Source organism: Oncorhynchus tshawytscha, linkage group LG08 (genome assembly GCF_018296145.1).
Source record: "Oncorhynchus tshawytscha isolate Ot180627B linkage group LG08, Otsh_v2.0, whole genome shotgun sequence".
Classification (NCBI taxonomy): Eukaryota; Metazoa; Chordata; class Actinopteri; order Salmoniformes; family Salmonidae; genus Oncorhynchus; species Oncorhynchus tshawytscha.
This window is the reverse complement of record NC_056436.1, coordinates 12,551,808-12,578,166: the sequence shown is the minus strand read 5'-3', so window position 1 is coordinate 12,578,166 and position 26,359 is coordinate 12,551,808. Positions and strand designations below refer to the sequence as shown.

Below are 26,359 nucleotides of genomic sequence, written 5' to 3'. Positions count from 1 at the left end.
TGTAGCGATTCTCTAAGATCCCCAGTGTGAATAAAATAATGATGACCTGGTACGCAAACAAAAACATGCAATTTTCAGAGAAAAATCAGTTGATTAGAAATAAAAAATATCAGATATCAATGTTGATCTCAGTGAGTCAACAGATAAAGATATTTTTCGAGCAATAATCGGAAATAATTTTGCAACAAAAACATACATGTGTTTTTAATAGCATTGTTGTAACGATTATCGTTGGTGGAAGAAGGTGAAGAGGACCAAAGTGCAGCGTGGTACATATACATAATACTTTTAATCAAAAATAAATACACAAACAAAAACAACAAAACGATAAACAAACAGTTCTGACAGGTGCAACAAACACTAACCAGAAAATAACTACCCACACCACACAGGTGGGACAAGGCTACCTAAGTATGGTTCTCAATCAGAGACAATGAAAGACAGCTGCCTCTGATTGGGAACCATACCAGGCCAAACACAGAAATACAAAACATAGAACAAAACATAGAATGCCCACCCCAACTCATGCCCTGACCAAACTAAAATAGAGACATAACAAAGGAACTAAGGTCAGGACGTGACAGTACCCCCCCCCCCCAAAGGTGCGGACCCCGGCCGCAAAACTTAAACCCATAGGGGAGGGTCTGGGTGGGCATCTGTCCACGGTGGCGGCTCTGGAGCGGGACGTGCACCCCACTCCACCTCAGTCTTTGGCCCACTTAGGTGGCGCCTCTGGAGCGGGGACCCTCGCAGGGGGCCCCGGACTGAAGACCCTCGTAGAGGGCGCCACTGGACTGAGGGTTGCCTCTGGACTGAGGGGTGCCTCTGGACTGAGGGGCTGCGATTCTGGCAGGTGAAGGGCAACTTTGGCAGTTCCGGAGTGAAGAGCGGCTCTGGCAGCTCCTGGCTGACGGGCGGCTCTGGCAGCTCCTGACTGACTGGCGGCTCTGGCAGCTCCTGACTGACGGGCGGCTCTGGCAGCTCCTGACTGACGGGCGGCTCTGGCAGCTCCTGACTGAAGGGCGGCTCTGGCAGCTCCTGACTGACGGGCGGCTCTGGCAGCTCCTGACAGACGGGCGGCTCTGGCAGCTCCTGACTGACGGGCGGCTCTGGCAGTTCCGGACAGGAGGGAGAACCTGGAGGAAGGAGACGAAGAGACAGCCTGGTCCTTGGAGGAGGCACAGGATAGACCGGGCCATGGAGGCGCACTGGAGGTCTCGAACTAAGGGCCTGCACAACTAGTCCTGGCTAGATGGTGATTTTAGCCCGGCACGTGCAGCGCACAGGCACAGGACGCAGGCACAGGACGCACTGGACTGTGCAGACACACGGGAGGCCCAGTGCGCAGAGCCGACGCAGGATATCCTGGTCAGAGGAGACACACTGGTTGTCTGGAGAGCAGGGCTGGCACCATCCGCCCTGGCTGGATCCTCACCCTAGCCCGGCAGATGCGGAGGGCTGGAATGTAGCGCACCGGGCTAAGAACACGTACTGGAGACATCGTGCGCTCCACCGCATAACACGGGCTAAGAACACGTACTGGAGACATCGTGCGCTCCACCGCATAACACGGTGCCTGACCAGTACGATGCCCGCCACGGTAAGCACAGGGAGTTGGCTCAGGTCTCCAACCTGACTCTGCTACACTCCCCGTGTGCTCCCCCCCAAAACATTTTTTGGGGCTGCCTCTTGGGCTTCCTTGCCAGCCGTGTTTGTGTCGCCAACTCCATTCTCCAGTACCCCTCCTCGCACTGTTCTAGAGAATCCCAGGCGGGCTCCGGCACTCTCCCTGGGTCGACCGACCACCTCTCTATCTCCTCCCACGTTGTCTCATACTCCAGATAGCGCTGCTCACCTGTCCAGGAGTCCCTTTCACCACGCTGCTTGGTCCTTTGGTGGTGGGTAGTTCTGTAACGATTTTCGTTGGTGGAAGAAGGTGAAGAGGACCAAAGTGCAGCGTGGTACATATCCATAATACTTCATCAAGGCAAAGGGTGACAACTTTGAAGACGTATTTTATATATTTTTATTTGTTTAACACTTTTTCGGTTACTACATGATTCCATATGTGTTATTTCATAGTTTTGATGTCTTCACTTCACATTATTATTCTACAATGTAGTAAATAAATAGTAAAAATAAAGAAAAGCCCTTGAATGAGTAGGTGTGTCCAAACTTTTGACTGGTACTGTATTTATTCCCAGGTGGCATATGTGACATCATAAGGTGCATTCCTCTTGAAAGGTGTGGATGACACTGTCATATGTGGGAGGAGGAGTCTGTGTGGGCAACCAGAAAGATTTCCGTTGGGGTTGAACTGGCATGAGGGAGGCAGTATCTGCTGCTGATAAATTGGTGGCAGTAGTGTCATGAAGGTGCAAGGTATCCTGGTTGGTACCAATAGCGGAAACTTTCATGCTTCCTGCCCCTCTCTCTAGTTTAAAAAAAATGTTGCTGGCGCTTTGCTTATCTGTGTGGGACAGAACTCTGGGAAACAAGGTAGCTTCCTCTGACAGAACTCTTGGAAACAAGGCTGCTTTCTCTGACAGAACTCTGGGAAACAAGGCTGCTTTCTTTGACAGAACTCTGGGAAACAAGGCTGCTTCCTCTGACAGAACTCTGGGAAACAAGGTTGCTTCTTCTGACAGAACTCTGGGAAGCAAGGCTGCTTCCTCTGACAGAACTCTTGGAAACAATGTTGCTTCTTCTGACAGAACTCTGGGAAACAAGGCTGCTTCCTCTGCCTGAACTCTTGGAAACAAGGCTGCTTCCTCTGACAGAACTCTGGGAAACAAGGTTGCTTCTTCTGACAGAACTCTGGGAAACAAGGCTGCTTCCTCTGACAGAACTCTTGGAAACAAGGCTGCTTCCTCTGACAGAACTCTGGGAAACAAGGTTGCTTCTTCTGACAGAACTCTGGGAAACAAGGCTGCTTCCTCTGACAGAACTCTTGGAAACAAGGCTGCTTCCTCTGACAGAACTCTGGGAAACAAGGTTGCTTCTTCTGACAGAACTCTGGGAAACAAGGCTGCTTCCTCTGACAGAACTCTTGGAAACAAGGCTGCTTCCTCTGACAGAACTCTGGGAAACAAGGTTGCTTCTTCTGACAGAACTCTTGGAAACAAGGTTGCTTCTTCTGACAGAACTCTGGGAAACAAGGCTGCTTCCTCTGACAGAACTCTGGGAAACAAGGCTGCTTCCTCTGACAGAACTCTGGGAAACAAGGTTGCTTCTTCTGACAGAACTCTGGGAAACAAGGCTGCTTTCTCTGACAGAACTCTGGGAAACAAGGCTGCTTCTTCTGACATAATTTCCTCTTGTGAACAATGTCCTCTTGGCTCCATTATTCAAATATGGTGATTTACTTGTATAGCAACTATGTGATTTTTAGATCAAGAGCCTTTTTGATGTTCTATAAAGTGCTGCAAATGTATATTGTAATGTATAGGGATAGGGACTAGGGGGGTAGAGCGTACATAAATATAAACACAACACTCTGTTGCACACAATAACCTATAACCTATTTTCCAAGTGTGTTGCAAGTGTTTCACTAAGGTTATGATCAGCAAACCCACCAAGAAAACTCACTGTCCAAAAAAACTCTTGCAATGCACACAATCAAGTATACAGTGTGCTGGGATTTACTTAAATTGTTGTGCTACTCCCACTTCCCAAAACTCTAAGCCCTCCCTTGTTCCAGTGGTTCCCATGTAGGCTGCAATAATCTATGGGCGCTGTCACTGAATTGCTGATATGAAGTGGTTGCCTGGAATCTAGATGTCAAATAGACATTGCTGAATAAAAGTATATTGTAGCTAATTACTTGGCCTAGCAAGACACACTGTGTAGTTAGCACTGTGCCCACGTACATTGACTCTGTACAGGAACGCCCTGTATATAGCCACACCACTGTTATATATTGTTTATTGCTGCTTCTTCATTTTTAGTTATATTTCTAAATTGCATTTCTTTTTTTTTCTTCTTATAACCACATTGTTGGTTAAAGGGCTTGTAAATAAGCGTTTCACTGTAAGGTCTACTACACCTGTTGTATTCGGGGCATGTGACAAATAAAATGTGATTTGTTTTTATTTGACAGACCTACTGTAGACCCATACAGTAAGGCAGACAAACTATACATTACTTCAAGGAACCAGAAGATGGCAGTGAAGTCCAATGATAGACAGAGTTACATTTAAAAAAAACATATGCTCATGAAACATCTAATTGTGGGAAAGAGAAGCTAAAGCTGAAAGTATAAGATGATACAAACAGTACATGACTAACATATTTGTTGCAAAAGAATGTGCATAAGAAAATGTATACATGTCAATGGTTGAATGAAGCAATAACATGTTGCAAACTACACCCTATTTTTGTGACATCCACACACTGACACATTCACAGGCATCATCACTGGACACCAATATAATGTCAATAAACTGTAAAGGAAACCCACTGTGCACACATTGGTTGAGTCAAAGTTGTTTCGACGTAATTTCAATTAAATTACGTTCAACCAACGAGGAATATAAATTGAATTGATGTCTGTGCCCAGTGGGAAGGAAGGTTCCAATTCGACATGGCGCCGAAAGCGTAACTTTAGCACGAGGATCAGATCACTTTTTTTTATAACAAGAAACTACAAGGAACTGGAAGTGTATCTAATATTTCTACAATGTTGCACATTCAAAACTATTGCTACAAACACTTGGGAGACCGCTACAACGTTTGATTGTTACCATTGGCAACATAGTAAAACATACACTTCCTGCCTAAAGTTGAGGCTGCAGGATTGGCTGCAGAATTGAGCCTAGTGGTAAAAACCGGTTGAACACTGTATTTAGTGCAACGTTTCTTAGTTACATTTATTTGACTAGATACATCAATTTGTATCAATTTGTTTTACTAATGTGTTACTAGTACTACAACTGGGTAGTCTATGTTCCTTTTTTTTGTTTTGTTATTTCACCAAATGAGGGAAGGCATATTTCTCGTATAGCCTATATCTAATGGATGCAACAGCGCGAGACAAGATCTTCTAATAGAGCCTACATTGAAGTGAGTGACTATGCAAAGTTTTTGTTGTTTGAAGTGCGTCTCAAAATTAACAATTTTTGACAGTTTAGGCTTACAGTAGACTTCATGTCACTTTTTCGTAGTATTTTCTGATGGCATGATTTCAGTCCTATTTCATTTATACTGTATGCACTAGGGATTTTTGGTAATAATGCATTTTAAGCACATTTATAAAGGCTTATGAGCTATGTATTGCTAATTTGTTTATTTGATATTAATCTAATAGTACATGCTTGACTGTGCCTTCAGAAAGTATTCATACCCCATGACTTATTCCCCATTTAGTTGTATTACAGCCTGAATTCAAAATAGATGATATTTTTACAGATTTATTTTCTCACCCATCTAAACACAATACCCATAATGACAAAGTGAAAACATGTTTTTAGAAATGTTTTGCAAATGTGTTGGAAATGAAATACAGAAAAATCAAATTTACATAAGTTAAAGTTTTAAAGTTTTTATTTAACCTTTATTTAACCAGGTAGGCCAGTTGAGAACAAGTTCTCATTTACAACTGCGACCTGGCCAAGATAAAGCAATAAGTATTCACACCCCTGAGTTAATACTTAGTAGAGTCGCCTTTGGCAGTGATTACAGCTGTGAGTCTTTCTGGGGAAGTCTATAAGAACTTTGCACACCTGAATTGTGCAACATTTGCCCATTATTCTTTTTAAAATTCTTCAAGCTCTGTCAAGTTGGTTGTTGATTATTGCTAGACAGCCATTTTCAAGTATTGCCAAAGATTTTCAAGCCGATTTAGGTCTAAACTGTAACTAGGCCACTCAAGAACATTCAATGTCGTCTTAGTAAGTAACTCCAGTGTATATTTGGTTTTGTGTTTTAGGTTATTGTCCAGCCGATTGTCCTGTTGTCCTGTTTGTTGGAAAGCAGACTGAACCAGGATTTCCTCTAGGATTTTGCCTGTGCTTATCTCTATAGTCCTTACCCATGACAAGCATACCCATAACATGTTGCAGCCACCACCATGCTTGAAAATATGAAGAGTGGTACTCAGTGATGTGTTGTGTTGGATTTTCCCCAAACATTACACTTTGTATTCAGGACAAAAAGTTAATTTCTTTGCCATATTTGTTGCAGTTCTACTGTAGTTCCTTGTTGCAAACATGATGCTTTTTTTGTTGAATATTTTTATTCTGTACAGGCTTCCTTCTTTTCAATCTGTCATTTAGGTTGGTATTGTGGAGTAACTACAATGTTGTTCATCCATCCTCAGTTTTCTCCTATCACAGCCATTCAACTCTGTAACTGTTTTACAAGGTGTAATTAAGAACTTCACCATGCTCAAAGGGATATTCAATGTCGGCTTTTTTATTTTATCTATCAACCAATAGGTGCCCTTCTTTGCGAGGCATTGGAAAACCTCCACGGTATTTGTGGTTGAATGTGTGTTTGAAATTCAGTGCTCGACTAAGGGACTTTACAGATAATTGTGGGGTACTGATATGAAGTAGTCATTCACAAATCATGTTAAGCACTATAAATGCACACAGAGTGAGTCCATGAAGCGTTTTATGTGACTTGTTATACAAATCGTTACTCCAGAACTTATTTAGGTTTGCCATAACAAAGGGGATGAATATTTATTGACTCAAGACATTTCAGCATTTCATTATTAATTCATTTGTACAAATTTTCAAAAACATAATTCCACTTTGACATTGTGGGTTATTATGTGTAGGACAGTGACACACAATGTTAAATTCAGGCTGTAACAAAACCAAATGTGGAAAAACATCAAGGGGTGTGAATACTTTCAGAAGGTGCTGTAGCTGTCACCTTTAAAGAAAAACACACTGACTGGCACACCTGTCGTCTCTCTCCTCTCTCCTCTCTAGATATTGAATGGAAGGACGACTGGGTAGCAGAACTGCTCATCCCCCTATCTGAAACCTGAGATTCGAGTGGACCCCTCTTCTGCTTGAGAGAGAGAGAGAGAGAGAGAAAGAAAGAGAGAGAGAGAGAGTGAAAGAAAGAAAGACAGAGAGAGAGAGAGAGAGAGTGAAAGAAAGAAAGAAAGACGGAGACTAAGAGAGACAGAGAGAGAGAGAGAGGGAGAGATAAGACAGCGAGAGAGAGAAAGCGAGAGAGACAGAGAGAAAGACAGAGACACAAAGAGACATACATAGAGACAGAGAGATACACAGTCAGAGAGAGGAGGGGCATGAGTGTTGCCCTTCTCAGAAAAGTAACGTGTTGTCTCGTCTGCATCAGTGTATTACCTACTGTGATCCAGTCCAGTAGCAGAGAAACGACATGGCCTCACCATGGAAGTCCGGAAGAAACCCCAAGGACATTGCCAACGTGATGCAAAAACTGCAAGGTAGATCTCATTCAATTGGGTTCTATTGGGGTACTGATACCTTGGATGCGTACGAAATGGCATCCTATTCCCTGGCTTACATAGTGCACTACTTTACATTTGGCCAGAGCTCTGACCAAACATAGTCCACTATATAGGGTATAGGATGCAATTTTAGACAAACCTTCTGTATATGTACTGTATGTTTGCTGTGCCGCCTTGCTATTATTCTGATTCAATACCTTGGCTCTGTGCCCGCATGTCTGGAGTTTGATCAATACCTTGGCTCTGTGCCCGCATGTCTGGAGTTTGATCAATACCTTGGCTCTGTGCCCACATGTCTGGAGTTTGTTCAATACCTTGGCTCTGTGCCCACATGTCTGGAGTTTGTTCAATACCTTGGCTCTGTGCCCACATGTCTGGAGTTTGTTTAATACCATGACTATGTGTCTGCATGTCTGGAGTTTGTTCAATAATTTGGCTCTGTGCCTGAATGTTTGGAGTTTGCCACGTTCCCCTGCATGGTAGAATGAACAATGCAGACTCTCCCAGACACACATATACAGACAAAGTTATTGTACTCTGTTCTATTCTATTCTACTCTACTCTATTCTATTCCACTATACTCTATTCTACTTTATTCTATTATATTCTATTTTACTCTATTCTATTATCTTCTACTCTATTCTACTCTATTCTATTCTACTCTACTCTATTCTACTCTATTCTATTCTACTCTACTTTATTCTATTCTACTCTATTCTATTCTACTCTATTCTACTCTATTCTAGTCTACTCTATTCTGCTCTACTCTATTCTACTCTATTCTATATTCTACTCTATGCTATTCTACTCTATTCTATTCTACTCTATTATATTATACTATTTTCTACTCTACTCTATTATACTCTATTATACTCTATTCTATATTCTACTTATTCTACTCTATTCTACTCTACTCTATTATACTCTACTCTATTCTATTCTATTCTATTATACTCTACTATATGTTATTCTGCTCTATTCTACTCTATTCTACATTCTACTCTATTCTATTCTACTCTATTCTACTCTACTCTACTCTATTCTATATTCTATATTCTACTGTATTATACTGTATTCTATTTTACTCTATTCTATTCTATTCTATTTCACTATATTCTATTCTACTTTACTATATTATATTCTACTCTATTCTATTATCTTCTACTCTATTCTATTCTAATCTATTCTACTCTACTCTATTCTATTCTACTCTATTCTATTATTTCTACTATATTCTATTCTATTCCACTATGTTCTATTCTATTCTACTTTATTCTATTCTACTTTATTATATTCTATTACATTCTACTCTACTCTATTCTACTCTATTCTACACTATTCTATTCTACACTATTCTACTCTATTCTACTCTACTCTATTCTATTCTACTGAATTCTATTCTACTCTACTCTATTCTACTGTATTCTACTCTACTCTATTCTACTCTATTTTATATTCTACTGTATTCTATTCTACTCTACTCTATTCTATTCTTCTCTATTCTATTGTATTCTACTCTATTCTACTCTATTTTATTATATTCTATTCGGACACAACTCAAACAATATGCTGGGGCAGGTTCATTAAGCAGTACACACAAAACACCAGTCTCAACATGAACAGTGAAGAGGCGACTCCGGAATGCTGGCCTTCTAGGCAGAGCTCCTCTGTCCAGTGTCTGTGTTCTTTTTCCCATCTTAATCTTTTCTTTTTATTGGCCAGTCTGAGATATGGCTTTTTCTTTGAAACTCTGCCTAGAAGGCCAGCATCCCGGGTTCTCCTTTTCACTGTTGACATTGAGACTGGTGTTTTGCAGGTACTATTTAATGAAGCTGCCAGTTGAGGACTTGTGAGGCATCTGTTTCTCAAACTAGACACACTAATGTACTTGTCCTCTTGCTCGGTTGTGCACCGGGGCCTTCACTCCTCTTTATATTCTGGATAGAGTTAGTTTGCGCTGTTCTGTGAAGGGTACACAGCGCTGTACGAGATCTTCACTTTCTTGGAAATTTCTCGCATGGAAAAGCCTTCTTTTCTCAGAACAAAAATAGACTGACGAGTTTCAGAAGAAAGTTCTTTGTTTCTGGCCATTTTGAGCCTGTAATTGAACCTACAAATACTGATGCTCCAGATACACAACTAGTCTAAAGAAGGCCAGTTTTATTGTTTCTTTAATTAGGACAACAGTTTTTAGCTGTGCTAACATAATTGCAAAAGGGTTTTCTAATGATCAATTAGCCTTTTAAAATGATAAACTTGTATTAGCTAACACAACGTGCCATTGGAACACAGGAGTGATGGTTGCGGATAATGGGCCTCTGTTTACCTATGCAGATATTCCATAAAAAATCTGTCATTTCCAGCTACAATAGTCATTTCCAACATTAACAATGTCTACACTGTATTTCTGATGAATTTTACGTTATTTTAATGGACAAAAAAATAAACTTTTCTTTCAAAAACAAGGACATTTCTAAGTGACCCCAAACTTTTGAACGGTAGTGTATATTATTTTAAATATATATAATTTAAATATCTTCCTTCTCTATTATTTTCCACTAACCCTACCACCCCTCCCCTAATTGGAGTAAACTAATGGACAACAACACTTAGGCTTCTATGTCCATCTTATACATACTATATACATTTTGTGGACACAGTGTATTTTAAGTTAGTTATCTTTTTTAATATATTTGTCTTTAGTCCCACCCTTCATCTACCCTCAACCCCTCCCATCTATCTATCCAGTTTTGACTTCTAATTGCCATACATGTTCCAATTGTGCTGTGATTTTTCACATAGCTCCTACAGATTGTAAATTAAAGATACATTTTTTTGCTAAGAGTAATATTTATTATTGATCGATTGACTATGACTTTTCAAATCACCCAGAAATCAATGTCTTGTTTGTAATGGCCTTGTGTGCACTGCCACTGAAGTGCTGCCTGGGGGATAGGCTATGGCAGTCTTATTACATTGGAGAGAATGACCCCTATTCATTCATCCCAAAACAGTGAATAAGGAACCTCTTGTGTTTTCTTGTTGTTGTAGTCTTTTTGGGAACTAAAGTTAAAATAATTGATAATTTCATTAAGGTAACTGAAGAGGTGCATTTAGAGAATTCCTGCAATAGAAGGAGTGGTCATCGAGCTACAAAGAGAAGCATTGTTGTAGTTTGTCCCTAGATAAATGTATTAAAATATATATATATTGATATATTGTGGCAGTTGGTTTCCAGAGCCATATATTACACATGGTTGGTGACATTGATATAAAACACCATATCCTGTTTGCTCTAAACCACACAAAATGTTCACGACACTTCCTCACTATGTATACTGAACAAAAAATATAAACGCAACATGCAACAATTTCCATGATTCTACAGAGCTACAGTTCAGTACATCAGTACATTTAGATAAATTCATTAGGCCCTAATCTATGGATTTCACATGACTGGGCAGGAGCGCATTGGCCCACCCACTTTGGAGCAAGGCCCACCCACCGGGGAGCCAGGCCCAGCCAATCAGAATGAGCTATTCCCCACAAAAAAGGCTTTATTACAGACATCAATACTCGTCAGTTTCATCAGCTGTCCGGGTGGCTGGTCTCAGAGGATCCCGCAGGTGAAGAAGCCGGATGTGGAGGTCCTGGGCTGACGTGGTCTGACGTTATGAGGCCGGTTGGACGAACTGCCAAATTATTTAAAAGGATGTTGGAGGTGGCTTATGGTAGAGAAATTAACATTGAATTCTCTGGCAACAGCTTTGGTGGATATTCCTCCAGTCAGCATGTCAATTGCATGCTCCCTCAAAACTTGAGATATCTGTGCCATTATGTTGTGTGAAACTGCACATTTTATAGTGGCCTTTTATTGTCCCCAGCACAAAGTGCATCTGTGTAATGATCATGCTGTTTCATAAGCTTCTTGATATGCCACACCTGTCAGGTGGATGGATTATCCTGGCAAAGAATAAATACTCACTAACAGGGATGTAAACTAATTTGTGCACCAAATTTGAGAGAAATAAGCTTTTTGTGCGTTTGGACCATTTCTGGGATCATTTATTTCAGATCATGAAACATGGGACCAACACTTTCCATCTTGCTTTCATATTTATAGTTCAGTATATACAAATAAGTTATTCTTTGTCACTGTCTTGTTTTCGAGAAGTAGAGCAATGCTACTTGGGAAAGTGATACGGTTGTCAGGCATCTCACACTTTGGTTGCCATGGAGCCCAACACTTGCTGCAATGGAGCAATCATAGCTTGCTATTACTATTTGTTATCTGAACTTAATGATCAGCATTCAATACAGTTTCTAGGAGTTTGTTTTGTTGTTACTGTGTTGTTGTTGTTACATGCTTAAGTGCAAGTGTTTGTAGGTCCGATATGACATGAATCAAGAATAATCCTAATTCAGCTCTGCTGCGTCGGTTGAAGGTTCTTAATATGGTTCCTCCTCTGCTCTTAAAGTTCTTTGGAGAACTCTTGCTCGATAAAGTGGGGGGTGGGGGGTTCTTGTTGTGTCATCTACGGTTCTTCAGAATTCTAAAAGGTTCTTGTTGTGTCATCTACGGTTCTTCAGAATTCTAAAAGGTTCTTGTTGTGTCATCTACGGTTCTTCAGAATTCTAAAAGGTTCTTGTTGTGTCATCTACGGTTCTTCAGAATTCTAAAAGGTTATTGTTGTGTCATCTACGGTTCTTCAGAATTCTAAAAGGTTATTGTTGTGTCATCTACGGTTCTTCAGAATTCTAAAAGGTTCTTGAAATGTATGAAAGCCTGCAGACGTGCCTCTTTCACATCACACAGCAAATTGGCCAGTGTTACCTAAAGTTGATTTTTCAGTGTAACATTTTGAGTGTTGATTAAAGATTTAAATTAACACTCTAAATAGTTAAATTAACACTCAGTGGTGTAGAATAACCTCAGTGTTGGTGTTAATAACCAGAGTTGAACCAAAACCCTGCCCATCTGCCATTATCATATTTCTCAGCACGCTCTATTGCAGGTTGATTTTTAGAATCGTTTGTTTCAATATCTATGTTTTTGCATGTACATTGATTGAGTCATTAATCTTATGCTACTCAAATATAAATAATATACATTTGACTAAACTGATCCAATCTGTTACTTGGACTTATTTCACCTATTACTGGAATGGTTGTTCCAGTTCATATGCTTTAGGTAGTCTAATTTAGGTAGTCTTTCCAATCTTGACAGTTATTATTAATGCAGGGTAAAATTCCAAATGTTTGATATTACACATCACTTTGCAAGCCAGCATAATGTGACTTGCAGACTTGATACCATGAGTTTCACATCACTGTATTATTTATTTTATTTCATTTTATTTCACCTTTATTTAACCAGGTAGGCCAGTTGAGAACAAGTTCTCATTTGCAACTGCGACCTGGCCAAGATAAAGCATAGCAGTGTGAGCAGACAACACAGAGTTACACATGGAATAAACAATTAACAAGTCAATAACACAGTAGAAAACAAAGGGGGGAGTCTATATACAATGTGTGCAAAAGGCATGAGGAGGTAGGCGAATAATTACAATTTTGCAGATTAACACTGGAGTGATAAATGATCAGATGGTCATGTACAGGTAGAGATATTGGTGTGCAAAAGAGCAAGTAAATAAATAAAAACAGTATGGGGATGAGGTAGGTGAAAATGGGTGGGCTATTTACCAATAGACTATGTACAGCAGCAGCGATCGGTTAGCTGCTCAGATAGCTGATGTTTGAAGTTGGTGAGGGAGATAAAAGTCTCCAACTTCAGCGATTTTTGCAATTCGTTCCAGTCACAGGCAGCAGAGTACTGGAACGAAAGGCGGCCAAATGAGGTGTTGGCTTTAGGGATGATCAGTGAGATACACCTGCTGGAGCGCGTGCTACGGATGGGTGTTGCCATCGTGACCAGTGAACTGAGATAAGGCGGAGCTTTACCTAGCATGGACTTGTAGATGACCTGGAGCCAGTGGGTCTGGCGACGAATATGTAATGAGGGCCAGCCGACTAGAGCATACAGGTCGCAGTGGTGGGTGGTATAAGGTGCTTTAGTGACAAAACGGATGGCACTGTGATAGACTGCATCCAGTTTGCTGAGTAGAGTGTTGGAAGCCATTTTGTAGATGACATCGCCGAAGTCGAGGATCGGAAGGATAGTCAGTTTTACTAGGGTAAGCTTGGCGGCGTGAGTGAAGGAGGCTTTGTTGCGGAATAGAAAGCCGACTCTTGATTTGATTTTCGATTGGAGATGTTTGATATGAGTCTGGAAGGAGAGTTTGCAGTCTAGCCAGACACCTAGGTACTTATAGATGTCCACATATTCAAGGTCGGAACCATCCAGGGTGGTGATGCTAGTCGGGCATGCGGGTGCAGGCAGCGATCGGTTGAAAAGCATGCATTTGGTTTTACTAGCGTTTAAGAGCAGTTGGAGGCCACGGAAGGAGTGTTGTATGGCATTGAAGCTTGTTTGGAGGTTAGATAGCACAGTGTCCAATGACGGGCCGAAAGTATATAGAATGGTGTCGTCTGCGTAGAGGTGGATCAGGGAATCGCCCGCAGCAAGAGCAACATCATTGATATATACAGAGAAAAGAGTCGGCCCGAGAATTGAACCCTGTGGCACCCCCATAGAGACTGCCAGAGGACCGGACAGCATGCCCTCCGATTTGACACACTGAACTCTGTCTGCAAAGTAATTGGTGAACCAGGCAAGGCAGTCATCCGAAAAACCGAGGCTACTGAGTCTGCCGATAAGAATATGGTGATTGACAGAGTCGAAAGCCTTGGCAAGGTCAATGAAGACGGCTGCACAGTACTGTCTTTTATCGATGGCGGTTATGATATCGTTTAGTACCTTGAGTGTTGCTGAGGTGCACCCGTGACCGGCTCGGAAACCAGATTGCACAGCGGAGAAGGTACGGTGGGATTCGAGATGGTCAGTGACCTGTTTGTTGACTTGGCTTTCGAAGACCTTAGATAGGCAGGGCAGGATGGATATAGGTCTGTAACAGTTTGGGTCCAGGGTGTCTCCCCCTTTGAAGAGGGGGATGACTGCGGCAGCTTTCCAATCCTTGGGGATCTCAGACGATATGAAAGAGAGGTTGAACAGGCTGGTAATAGGGGTTGCGACAATGGCGGCGGAAAGTTTCAGAAATAGGGGGTCCAGATTGTCAAGCCCAGCTGATTTGTACGGGTCCAGGTTTTGCAGCTCTTTCAGAACATCTGCTATCTGGATTTGGGTAAAGGAGAACCTGGAGAGGCTTGGGCGAGGAGCTGCCGGGGGCAGAGCTGTTGGCCGAGGTTGGAGTAGCCAGGCGGAAGGCATGGCCAGCCGTTGAGAAATGCTTATTGAAGTTTTCAATAATCATGGATTTATCGGTGGTGACCGTGTTACCTAGCCTCAGTGCAGTGGGCAGCTGGGAGGAGGTGCTCTTGTTCTCCATGGACTTCACAGTGTCCCAGAACCTTTTGGAGTTGGAGCTACAGGATGCAAACTTCTGCCTGAAGAAGCTGGCCTTAGCTTTCCTGACTGACTGCGTGTGTTGGTTCCGGACTTCCCTGAACAGTTGCATATCCCGGGGACTATTCGATGCTATTGCAGTCCGCCACAGGATGTTTTTGTGCTGGTCGAGGGCAGTCAGGTCTGGGGTGAACCAAGGACTGTATCTGTTCTTAGTTCTGCATTTTTTGAACGGAGCATGCTTATCTAAAATGGTGAGGAAGTTACTTTTAAAGAATGACCAGGCATCCTCAACTGACGGGATGAGGTCAATGTCCTTCCAGGATACCCGGGCCAGGTCGATTAGAAAGGCCTGCTCACAGAAGTGTTTTAGGGAGCGTTTGACAGTGATGAGGGGTGGTCGTTTGACTGCGGCTCCGTAGCGGATACAGGCAATGAGGCAGTGATCGCTGAGATCCTGGTTGAAGACAGCGGAGGTGTATTTGGAGGGCCAGTTGGTCAGGATGACGTCTATGAGGGTGCCCTTGTTTACAGAGTTAGGGTTGTACCTGGTGGGTTCCTTGATGATTTGTGTGAGATTGAGGGCATCTAGCTTAGATTGTAGGACTGGCGGGGTGTTAAGCATATCCCAGTTTAGGTCACCTAACAGAACAAACTCTGAGGCTAGATGGGGGGCGATCAATTCACAAATGGTGTCCAGGGCACAGCTGGGGGCTGAGGGGGGTCGGTAGCAGGCGGCAACAGTGAGAGACTTATTTCTGGAGAGAGTAATTTTCAAAATGAGTAGTTCGAACTGTTTGGGTATGGACCTGGAAAGTATGACATTACTATTATTATCTCTGCAGTAGACTGCAACTCCTCCCCCTTTAGCAGTTCTATCTTGACGGAAGATGTTATAGTTGGGTATGGAAATCTCTGAATTTTTGGTGGCCTTCCTGAGCCAGGATTCAGACACAGCAAGGACATCAGGGTTAGCAGAGTGTGCTAGAGCAGTGAGTAAAACAAACTTAGGGAGGAGGCTTCTGATGTTGACATGCATGAAACCAAGGCTTTTTCAATCACAGAAGTCAACAAATGAGGGTGCCTGGGGACATGCAGGGCCTGGGTTTACCTCCACATCACCCGCGGAACAGAGAAGGAGTAGTATGAGGGTGCGGCTAAAGGCTATCAAAACTGGTCGCCTAGAGCGTTGGGGACAGAGAATAAGAGGAGCAGGTTTCTGGGCATGGTAGAATATATTCAGGGCATAATGCACAGACAGGGGTATGGTGGGGTGCGGGTACAGCGGGGGTAAGCCCAGGCACTGGGTGATGATGAGAGAGGTTAGGGTAAAACTTGGCCACGGTTTCCCAAACTCGGTCCTCCAAGGAGTGCACATGTTGTTCTTTGCCCTAGCACTACACAGCTGATCCAAATTGTTAACTAATCATCCAGCTTTGATCATTTGAATCAGCTCTGTATTGTTAGGGCAAAAACCCCACGTTCACCCCTTGGGGTCCTGAGGACCAACTCTGGGAAACGCTGAACTAGGCCCACAAAATAAGGCCTTATGAAATCATGTATAGTATTGTCTTAAAGAATTTAATTTGAATGATAACACAATCACTTAGGATCTCATTTGGTGAAGGCCACAGGACAAAAAATGAATGAATGCACCAACCATGTCTTTGTCACTAACAAGCATAGTCATGGGTGGTACTGGTAACTCAAAGGGCACCCTGGGAAATATGCAAATAAGGCTCAACACCTTATTTCCATAAAATAAGGTGATGAGTGTGTGTGGTTCTTCAAAGAACCATCCCCTTTAAGGTTCTTCAGAGAACCTCAAATGGTTCCCCTATGGCATCGCTCTGAAGAACCTTATTTGGTTCTAACTGGAACCCTCATTTTTAAGAGTTTATCAAAGCCAATCTTCAAATGAGAAATGTTTCTGCTCGCTGAAATGGAAGTCTATCCCAGGACAGAGAACAGATCAGTACAGGATAGTCTTTCCGTTGGTGTGTCCCCCCTCCCCCTGTCACAATGGCATCAGGTCATCACCACCATCCTCTGATAGGGGCCATCCCTGAATTGAGAGTCTAGGTTTTCAGCTTGCACCTTCACCTGTGGGAGTCTTGTCCATAGAAATTCTAAATCCATCCCTGAATTGAGAGTCTGTGGTCCCAATTATCTTCCTACCCCTTCCCCTTGGCCCCAACCCTTGGATGTTTGCAGATCTGAAGGGTCAAAAGCAGTGTAGTGATGGAACTCACAGGTCTGCAAACATCAAAGTGTTCTGGGTTAGGGGAAAGGGGAAGGCGTAGGGAGTGAATTGGGACCGAATTTCAGCTCGTAACCTGCACCACTTGTGGATGTTTTGTCACTCTGATAGTAGGCGGATGTGTGTGTGGCTCATTACCATAGTTACTGTGTTATGAAACATCTCTGTGTGTTTGTACCACTTCTGTCTATTTCTATATCTATTCGTTGTGTGTGTGTAGCTTGTTACCATAGTTACTGTGCTATGAAACACGTGTGTGGTTGTGCCACAACTTTCCGATAACCAACGTCCTGCTCTTTAAGAGGATGTTTTCCTGGGCGTCAACTTTAGCTATTTCTAATCTTTGTCAAATGTTGAAGCGATGAGTGCCACAATAGGCCAGAACACCTGCCATTTGAGTGGAGGGTAATGTAATCATCACAATATTTTTAGATAGAGATTCTATCTTAAACTATACAGGACAGTGTAGTTGCTGAGATGTAAAGTGCAAGGTTTGGTATTTTTATTAATTCATTTTTGTGAATAAATCATCTTTGAGAAAGACGTGATGGTGACTGAACACTAAAATTTTATTAAAGGCTAAATGTAGTTGTAAAACGTTTTCCTGCGTGCATGTGTGTGTGAGCGTGCATGTTTCAGTGCCCGTGTGTGCATGTGTGTGTGAGCGTGCATGTTTCAGTGCCCGTGTGTGCATGTGTGTGTGAGCGTGCATGTTTCAGTGCCCGTGTGTGCATGTGTGTGTGAGCGTGCATGTTTCAGTGCCCGTGTGTGCATGTGTGTGTGTGAGCGTGCATGTTTCAGTGCCCGTGTGTGCATGTGTGTGTGTGAGCGTGCATGTTTCAGTGCCCGTGTGTGCATGTGTGTGTGAGCGTGCATGTTTCAGTGCCCGTGTGTGCATGTGTGTGTGAGCGTGCATGTTTCAGTGCCCGTGTGTGCATGTGTGTGTGAGCGTGCATGTTTCAGTGCCCGTGTGTGCATGTGTGTGTGAGCGTGCATGTTTCAGTGCCCGTGTGTGCATGTGTGTGTGAGCGTGCATGTTTCAGTGCCCGTGTGTGCATGTGTGTTTGTGTTGAAACCTTACTCTCAAACTCTTTACTTAGGCATGCCCAAGCTTGAACTGGGCATGTGCCAACCTGGCTCAATGTAAGGTAAAGCTTACTATGTTCAGCCAATGACAACCTAGTGTGTGTACATCTTACCAAACAGTTGGTATATGTTCGACATCCACTGGAAGGCTTGAGTATTTGACAGGTCAACTCAACAGTGAACAACCCTATTCATGTAGGCTAGATTTACGGAAGTGACACAGGATGTGGCTCCTCTTGGCATCTGTTTGCTGCTCCTTCCTCTTTTCCTGAATTTCTATTCAGAATATTTTAGCCCCTCATATTTGTTAGAAAAGTGGAGATTCATAGCATGTAAATCTTGGTGGGGCAAAAACAATAATAAGTGGAATGCATGCCAGCAAAGCCACTACACAACACGACACTAAACAATACATTCATTTCACTATAACGGTGACAAACGGTCCAGAGAGGTTTGAAAAATGATCTAGATCCTCTATGAGGCTGTGGAGGGATCCAAATTGTGGATTTAAAAGAAAACATGAATCATCAGCATAGAATGACGCCTTTGTTTTTAAGCCCTGGATTTTGGAACTCTTAATATCATTGTTGGATCTGATTTTAACAGCTAACATTTCATTGGCAATAATAAATGGATATGCCGAGAGTGGACAACCTTGTTTAACTCCTCTTGACAGTTTAAAACTTTCTGAGAAGTAGCCATTATTTACTATTTTACACATAGGGTTACTATACATAACTTTAACCCATTTTATAAGAGATTTGCCCAAATTGATATATTCCAGGCATTTATATATAAACTCCAGTCGTACAGTACTTTATCAAATGCCCATTCAAAGTCAGCTTTGAATACCAGGCCTAGTTTCCCTGATTTGTCATAGTGTTCTGTTGTTTCTAGTACTTGTCTTATATTATCTCCAATGTATCATCCATGTTCAAAACCTGTCTGAATAGGATGTATAATATCCAACAATACCTTTTTAATTATATGCGCCATTCACTGTATTTTCACTGTATTTGCGTTTTACTGTTCCATTGTTTTTTTAAAGTCTGATTCTACTGCTTGCATCAGTTACCTGATGTGGAATACAGTTCCATGTAGTCATGGCTCTATGTAGTACTGTGCGCCTCCCATAGTCTGTTCTGGACTTGAGGACTGTGAAGAGATCTTTGGTGGGGAATGCATAGCTGTGTGCAATTAATTTAAACAGACAGCTCGGTACAGTCAGCTCGGTATATCAGCATTCAACACCTCTTACAAAAACATGTAGTGATGAAGTCAATCTCTCTTAGCTCTTCGTCTACTTTTAAGGGCCAGCCGTGCTGCCCTGTTCTGAGCCAACTGCAATTTTCCTAAATCCCTCTTTGTGGCAACTGACCACACGACTGAACAGTAGTCTAGGTGCGACAAAACTAGGGCCTGTAGGACCTGCCTTGTTGATAGTGTTGTTAAGAAGGCAGAGCAGTGCTTTAATATGGGCAGACTCTTAGCTACTGTTGTGTCAATATGTTTTGACCATGACAGTTTACAATCCAGGGTTACAACAAGCAGTTTAGTCACCTCAACTTCTACATTATTCATTATGAGATGTAGTTGAGGTTTAGGGTTTAGTGAATGATTTCCCAAATAGAATGCTCTTAGTTTTGGAAATATTTAGGACTAACATATTCCTTGGTACCCATTCCGAAACAAACTGCAGCTCTTTGTTAAGTGTCAGTAATTTTAGTTTTTGTAGTAGCTGACATGTATAGTGTTGAGTCTTCAACATACATAGACCCACTGGCTTTACTCAAAACATGTCGTTAGTAAAGATTTACAAAATTAAGGGGCCTAAACAGCTACCCTGGGGAATTCCTGATTCTACCTGGATTATGTTTGAGAGGTGTCCATTAAAGAACACCCTCTGTGTTCTGTTAGACAAGTAACTCTTTATCCACATTATAGCAGGGGATGTAAAGCCATAACACACATGTTTTTTCCAGCAGCAGACTATAATTGTTAATGTCAAAAGCTGCACTGAAGTCTAACAGACAGCCCCCACAATAATTTTATCATCAATTTCTCTCAGCAAATCATCAGTAATTTGTTTAAGTACTGTGCTTGTTGAGTGTCCTTCCCTATAAGCGTGCTGAAAGTCTGTTGTCAATTTGTTTACTGTGAAATAGCATTGTATCTGGTCAAACACTATTTTTTCCAAAAGTTTACTAAGGGTTGGTAACAGACTGACCGGTCGGCTATTTGAGCCAGTAAAGGGGGCTTTACTATTCTTAGGTAGCGGAATGACTTTAGCTTCCCTCCAGGCCTGAGGGCACACACTTTCTAGTAGGCTTAAATTGAAGATGTGGAAAATAGGAGTGGCGTTATCGTCCGCTATTATCGTCAGTAGTTTTCCATCCAGATTGTCAGACCCCGGTGGCTTGTCAATGTTGATAGACAGCCATACCTATATCACCTTTTCCACACTGACCTTACAGAATTCAAAAGTACAATTATTTTCTTTCATAATTTGGTCAGATATACTTGGATGTGTAGTGTCAGTGTTTGTTGCTGGCATGTCATCCCTAAGTTAGCTTATCTTGCCAATGAAAAAGTCATTAAAGTAGTTGGCAATATCAGTGGGCTTTGTGATGGTTGAGCCATCTCATTCAATGAATGGAGCCGAGTTTGCCCTTTTTCCCAAAATGTCATTTAAGGTGCTCCAAAGCTTTTTACTATCATTCTTTATATCACTTGTTTTTGTTTCCTTGTGTAATTTATTTTTATTTAGTTTAGTCACAGGATTTCTTAATTTGCAGTATGTTTGCCAATCAGTTAGGCTGCCAGACTTTTGCCTCATCCATCTCAACCATTCAAATGTTCAATTCCTCATCAATCCAAAGGGATGTAACTGTTTTACAGTCATTTTCATAATAGGTGTGTGCTTATTAGTAACTGGAATAAGCAATTTCATAAATTACACACCACAGACCAGAAAATATTCTTTACGTCATCAACATATGAATCACTACAAAACTTATTGTATGACCTCTTATACACTACGTTAGGCCCAGCCTCTGGAACGTTGGTTTTCCTAGATATAACTACTATATTGTGATAACTACATCCTACAGATTTGGATACTGCTTTAAAGCAAATTTCTGCAGCATTAGGAAAGATGTAATCATTATATGTTAATGATTTTATTATTGTGCTGTTTGTAAATACCCTGGTAGGTTTGACTGACAACCTAAACCAGGTTGCAGGCACTGGTTACAGTTTCTTGAGTGGGCAGCTTGATGAGAACCAGTCAATATTTAAATCACCCAGAAAATATACTTCTCTGTTCATGATATCACATACATTATCAAGCATTTCACACATATTATCCAGATACTGTAGGCTACAACGCTACAGCACCATGTGAAGTAATACCAGGATTTATCATTTAGTCTGCCCAGCTTCAGTCGTGGTTAAAAAGTTAGTGCTTCCTGTGCCAACATAAATTCTCTGTCACTTGCCTCTGTGAAACATTTAGACTCAGATATTGAGACTGCGTACCATTTACACACTAAGAGAGGCTGCCTGCCTTCGCCTGAAACATGTTTGTGAATGGTTAAAGAATTAGTATTTCAATTGAACCTTCATAGTGCTTCCCATTTAATTTAATCCAAACATTTAGCAGGATCATTGAATTAGGTTAGACTAGAGCACCGTAAAATCCACCCAGGCCAACAGATCCTCCACTTTATAAGGAGGGTGAAGGTGACACCCAGTCTCCTCTGATGTTCTCATGTTATCACTGACTTTTACTGCCAGGAGAGATGGGAGAGGAGAATGGTGTGCATGACTAGCCCAGCCCGACACGGCCCAGATGATCTCGGTTTCAGAATGACTGAGTCATTGTGGTTTCCGCTTTTATAGCTAGTGATGGTGTGCCTGGTCTGAGGAGGATGTGAAGAAACACTGCCAGTGAACAGTTTGTGGTGGGCATGTCGCGTGTGATCCCTACCCTCCCTCACAGGAAGCACAGTGATAGGCATAGAGAGAACGCATCAGACCTCATTCTGGTCCGTCACAATCAGCATTAGCACAAACATATATGCAGTTTGTTCTAATGATGTGTGAAGTGGCACTGACATGTATCTATGTATATAACTCTGTTGCCTTTTCTGAACAGGCATGTTTTCTGTTACATTATTGTTCATTTATGAGGAAAGTTTTGCAGGCTATAGGCAGGATATGTAGGCTCACGTCTCTTCTGTACCTGTAAGAGAGTGGTGATTATTCTCTGTCTCCAGCCATGAGATTATATCGGTCTGGAAACTGTTAGCTGTAGATCATAAAGTCTGTGATCTGTGCCCTGATTGCACCTACTGTACTGGCAGCTGCTGCTGACACTGTCTCCCTCTCTCTCTCTCTCTCTCTCTCTCTCTCTCTCTCTCTCTCTCTCTCTCTCTCTCTCTCTCTATCTCTCTCTCTCTCTCTCTGTCCCTCTGTCTCTCTCTCTCTGTCTGTCTCTCTCCGTCTCCGTCTCTGTCTCTGTCTCTCTCTCTCTGTCTCTCTCTCTCTGTCTGTCTCTCTCCGTCTCCGTCTCTGTCTCTGTCTCTCTCTGTCTCTCTCTCCATCTCTCTCTCTCTCTCTCTCAATTCAATTCAATTCAAGGGCTTTATTGGCATGGGAATCATGTGTTAACATTGCCAAAGCAAGTGAGGTAGATAATATACAAAAGTGAAATAAACAATAAAAATTAACAGTAAATATTACACATACAGAAGTTTCAAAACAATAAAGACATTACAAATGTCATATTATATATATACAGTGTTTTAACAATGTCTCTCTCTCTCTCTCTCTCTCTCGCTCGCTCTCTCTCTGTCTGTCTCTTTCTCTCTCTCTCTCTCGCTCTCTCTGTCTGTCTCTCTCTCTCTTGATTTACTCATTTCTGTCATTTGAAAGCTAAACACCAGATGTCCCTGTTTCCTGTGTAATTTCAGATGTTGTCTTATCAAACTTACCTTGCTGAAGTCCAAGTGCTGAATCGGTTCAAGCCCTCTAACCCTATATCATTATTCTATGCTTGTCAGAACTACAAAGTTCTGTTGATCTCAGTTAAAGGGAGCAACAGAGGGAGTGGGCTTCAACAGTGGTCCCTGGTGATCTGACTTCACAGCCTTTTCTGTCTAGACAGACAGCAATTTCTTAAACTCCATGATATATTCTGATCAACTGGCTTGTTTTTGTGTCCGGAAACTAAATACCACACAAATCAGATAATATACAGTTGAAGTCGGGAGTTTACATACAGCTTAGCCAAATACATTTAAACTCATTTTTTCACAATTCCTGACATTTAATCCTAGTAAAAATCCCCTGTCTTAGGGCAGTTAGGATCACCACTTTATTTTAAGAATGTGAAATGTGAGAATAATAGTAGAGAGAATTATTTACTTCAGCTTTTATTTCTTTCATCACATTCCCAGTGGGTCAGAAGTTTACATACACTCAATTAGTATTTGGTAGCATTGCCTTTAAATGGTTTAACTTGGGTCAAACGTTTCGGGTAGCCTTCCACAAGCTTCCCACAATAAGTTGGGTGAATTGTGGCCCATTCCTCCTGTCAGAACTGGTGTAATTGAGTCAGGTTTGTAGGCCTCCTTGCTCGCACTCTTCAGTTCTGCCCAAACATTTTCTATAGGATTGATGTCAGGGCTTTGTGATGGCCACTCCAAGACCTTGACTTTGTTGTCCTTAAGCCATTTTTCCACAACTTTGGAAGTATGCTTGATTTGAATTTGATTTGATTTGATTTGATTTGATGCTTGGGGTCATTATCCATTTGGAAGACCCATTTGCGACCAAGCTTTAACTTCCTGACTGATGTCTTGAGATGTTGCTTCATTATAGCCAGATAATTTTCCTTTCTCATGATGCCATCTATTTTGTGAAGTGCACGAGTCCCTCCTGTAGCAACGCACCCCCACAACATGATGCTGCCACCCCCGTGCTTCATGGTTGGGATGGTGTTCTTCGGCTTGCAAGCCTCCTCTTTCTTCCTCCAAACATAACGATGGTCATTATGGCCAAACAGTTCTATTTTTGTTTCAACAGACCAGAGGACATTTCTCCAAAAAGTATGATCTTTGTCCTTATTTGCAGTTGCAAACCGTGATCTGGCTTTTTTTATGACGGTTTTGGAGCAGTGGCTTCTTCCTTGCTGAGTGGCCTTTCAGGTTATGTTGATATAATACTCGTTTTACTGTGGATATAGATACTTTTGTACCTGTTTCCTCCAGCATCTTCACAAGGTCCTTTGCTGTTGTTCTGGGATTGATTTGCACTTTTCGCACCAAAGTACGTTCATCTCTAGGAGACAGAACGTGTCTCCTTCCTAAGATGGCTGCGTGGTACCATGGTGTTTATACATGCGTACTATTGTTTGTACAGGTGAACGTGGTACCTTCAGGTGGTTGGAAATTGCTCCCAAGGATGAACCAGACTTGTGGAGGTCTACCATTTTTTTCTGAGGTCTTGGTTGATTTCTTTTGATTTTCCCATGATGTAAAGCAAATAAGCACTGAGTTTGAAGGTAGGCATTGAAACACATCAACATGTACACCTCCATTTGACTCAAATGATGTCAATTAGCCTATCAGAAGCTTTTAAAGCCATGACATTATTTTCTGGATTTTTCCAAACTGTTTAAAGGCACAGTCAACTTAGTGTATGTAAACTTCTGACCCACTGAAATTGTGATACAGTGAATTGTAAGTGAAATTATTTATTATTTCTAGATGACCAATTCTCATAGCTTTTAGCCGTACCATTATCCTACTCCTCCTCTGTTCCTCTGGTGATGTAGAGGTGAATCCAGGTCCTGCAGTGCCTAGCTCCACTCCTATTCCCCAAGCGCTCTCTTTTGATGACTTATGGAACCGTAATAGCCTTGGTTTCATGCATGTTAACATTAGAAGCCTCCTCCCTAAGTTTGTTTTATTCACTGCTTTAGCACACTCTGCCAACCCGGATGTTCTAGCCGTGTATGAATTCTGTCTTAGGAAGACCACCAAAAATTCTAAAATCTCCACCCCTAACTACAACATTTTCAGACAAGATAGAATGGCCAAAGGGGGAAGTGTTGCAATCTACTGCAAAGATAGCCTGCAGAGTTCTGTCCTACTATCCAGGTCTGTACCCAACCAATTTGAACTTCTACTTTTAAAAATCCACCTCTCTAAAAACAAGTCTCTCACCGCTGCAGCCTGCTATAGACCACCCTGTGCCCCCAGCTGTGCTCTGGACACCATATGTGAACTGATTGCCCGCCATCTATCTTCAGAGCTCTTGCTGCTAGGCGACCTAAACTGGAACATGCTTAACACCCCAGCCATCCCACAATCTAAGCTTGATGCCCTCAATCTCACACAAATTATCAATAAACCTACCAGGTACCACCCCAAAGCCGTAAACACGGGCACCCTCATAACACCTCTGCTGTTTTCAACCAATATCTCAGCGATCACTGCCTCATTGCCTGCATCCGTAATGGGTCAGAGGTCAATGGGTCAGAGGACCTCCACTCATCACTGTCAAACGCTCCCTGAAACACTTCAGCGAGCAGGCCTTTCTAATCGACCTGGCCGGGGTATCCTGGAAGGATATTGATCTCATCCCGTCAGTAGAGGATGCCTGGTTATAAAAAAAAGCCTTCCTCACCATCTTAAATAAGCATGCCCCATTCAAGAAATTTAGAACCAGGAACAGATATATCCCTTGCTTCTCTCCAGACCTGACTGCCCTTACCCAACACAAAAACATCCTGTGGCGTTCTGCATTAGCATCGAACAGCCCCCCTGATATGCAACTTTTCAGGGAAGCTAGAAACTAATATACGCAGGCAGATAGAAATGTCAAGGCTAGCTTTTTCTAGCAGAAATTTTCTTCCTGCAACACAAACTCAAAAACATTCTGGGACACTGTAAAGTCCATGGAGAATAAGAATACCTCCTCTCAGCTGCCCACTGCACTGAGGATAGGAAACACTGTCACCACTGATGAATCCACTATAATTGAAAATTTCAATAAGAATTTTTCTACGGCTGGCCAT

The 26,359-nt window shown here is 42.1% G+C and overlaps 1 protein-coding gene across 1 annotated transcript in view; it reads left to right on the top strand.

Moving 5' to 3' along the window:
* The first annotated feature begins 7,172 nt into the window (after positions 1-7,172).
* LOC112255798 (nesprin-1) overlaps positions 7,173-26,359 on the top strand; it is a 171,557-nt gene continuing 152,370 nt past the window's right edge. Inside the window, exon 1 of the mRNA XM_042325231.1 lies at positions 7,173-7,423. Coding sequence (XP_042181165.1) covers positions 7,357-7,423 — 67 coding nt within the window. The 5' untranslated portion in view covers positions 7,173-7,356. The remainder of the gene's footprint in view (positions 7,424-26,359) is intronic.